At 71.0% G+C, this 2,039-nt stretch overlaps 1 protein-coding gene across 1 annotated transcript; it reads right to left on the reverse strand.

Annotated features, from left to right (window-relative positions):
* Window positions 1–230: 230 nt before the first annotated feature.
* On the reverse strand, window positions 231–1,144 carry LOC112123273 (anion exchange protein 2-like; the record flags this gene model as incomplete). The annotated part of the gene is made up of 3 exons (XM_029913957.1): window positions 231–311; window positions 667–840; window positions 975–1,144. Coding segments are annotated over 3 exons (425 nt in total), but the record flags the coding sequence as incomplete, so codon positions are not given.
* Window positions 1,145–2,039: the final 895 nt, after the last annotated feature.

Below are 2,039 nucleotides of genomic sequence, written 5' to 3' on the forward strand. Positions count from 1 at the left end.
CCCAGGGCGGGTAGCAGGCCCCCCGCAGGGCAGGGTGCTGCCGCCCTAGGGGGCAGCCCAGGCCGTGGGGTGAGACGTGAGCGTCTCATGGCTGGTGTGGCACAGGCACTGGGGGAGTGCTGGGCGCCCGCCCCAGCTGGGCACAGTCCAAGCGGCCACGGTGCTGGAGATGGCGCAGGTCCGGGCGATGCCGCTGCAGCTCCTGGCGCAGGGTCGCTCGCTGGTGCCCCTCACACGGGCATCGGCATCTCGTTGTACTCGTCCACCCCTTCCCGCTCGTCAAAGATCGGCTCCGCCTCCTCCGCGTCCAGCTGGGGAGAGATGAGCAAAGGCGGCGGGTGGGTGGGGAGCCGGGGAAGAGGCTGCACCGGCGCTGCCAGGAGACCCCCCCTGCCTCTGAGCCCTGGGCCAGCGCTGCTGCTGCTGTCCCCCACGCCAGTGCCCGGGCAGCGTCTCCCCAGCCCCTCTCGCGGCCCCAGGGCAGGCAGGCTCTGCACCGGGCGAGCTCCGGCACGGCCCCGCCAGCTGCCCCAGGGGCTGGGGGTGCGGCTGGGCTCACGGCCCCTGTGCGGTCCCCGCACCCCCACCCTGGCCAGGCGGAGGCTGGCACCTGAGGGCGTCCTGTGGCCTGGTCACCCCCCCAACACACACACACACGGGACTTACACACTTCAGCTCGCGGGCGGTGAAGATGCGGGTGAGCAGGCACATGCGGAGCGGCACGGTGAGGATGAGGATGAAGGGGAAGGCCAGGGAGGCGGCGGTGGACATGACGGCCCAGAGCACGGCCAGGCACGCCAGCTGCAGGCCCGTGAAGAGGTGCATCCGCAGGCTGCGCACCTGGCCGGGGAGCCACACGGGTTAACGCCCCGGCCCGGTGCCGAGAGCGGCTTTCCCTGCCCCCCCACACCCCCCGCCCCCCGCCCCCCCCCCCCCCCCCCCCGCCCCCCCCCCCCCCCCCCCGCGGCGCAGACCTTTTTGACGTAGGTGACGTCGGGGTGGTGCTTGGGGGGCATGAGCAGCAGGTGCAGGCGCTCGTAGAACTGGATCCCGTTCAGCGAGGTGACGCCCATGTAGAGGAAGATCCCGAAGAGCACGGCCAGGGGGATGTGCCGCAGCAGGTCCCCGATGACGATGGACAGGCCTGGGGGGAGGCAGTCACTGAGCGCATGTGAGCCCTCCGCCCCGCCCACTGCTCTCTGCCAACACTGCCCTGCCCCCTCCCACCACTACTCACCCCGTAATAATGTGGGAGTAATTGTGTAATGTTTGTATGAGTCTTGTTTGTGCCTCAGTTTCCCCATATGCTGCCTTGTTGCCCGGGGGGGCGGGGTGGGGAAGGGGCCTATCTGCTCTCAGGGCCGGCTGAGACACAGGCGCGGGTTCCCCTGGCTGGGCCTGGTCCCATCTCAGTGAGCCATCAGCAAACCCAATCGCCCGGACATGGACATCCGGCAACCCCCGCCCCCAAGGGGGATGGACACCCCCCCACCCCACACACACACACGGGGACTGGACAAGGATCCCCGGCAGAGAACCCAGGGCTGGGAGGAGGGAGGGGGGTTACGTGGGGCTGTGGGAAGCAGTCGGGCTCTCACCTGGAGTCTGACCAAGGAGGCCGCACAGACAGACAGATCCGGACCCCAGGGTTCCCCACAGCCGGGCTGGGCTCGGGGCTGGCCAGGACGGACCCTGCTTCGCCCTTCATTGCCCCGGGCTGCCCTAAGGCCCCTAGGCTGGGCGCCCGCTAATGACTGACCCCGGCTGTGCCCTGCCGGGACTGGGCGAGAGGCCCTGATCCCTGCGGGCGGCCAAGTCTCCCTCAGGGGCGTCTCCGGGGGACTCGCTGCCCGGAGCTCGGGGGGGGGGGGGGGCGGCAGGCCCAGAGGGCCAGTCTAGGGGGGGGTGAGGCCGCGTGGCTCACCCTGGAGGCAGAGCGGGACCCCCGGGGGGCTGGCCCAGTGAAGGGGCCTCCCAGAGACCGTCCCAAAGCTGAGGGCGCAGCCCTGACACTGTGGTTCTGACACCCCCCCCCCCCC

Source organism: Terrapene carolina, unplaced genomic scaffold (genome assembly GCF_002925995.2).
Source record: "Terrapene carolina triunguis isolate 2854851 unplaced genomic scaffold, T_m_triunguis-2.0 Scaffold20004, whole genome shotgun sequence".
Classification (NCBI taxonomy): Eukaryota; Metazoa; Chordata; order Testudines; family Emydidae; genus Terrapene; species Terrapene triunguis.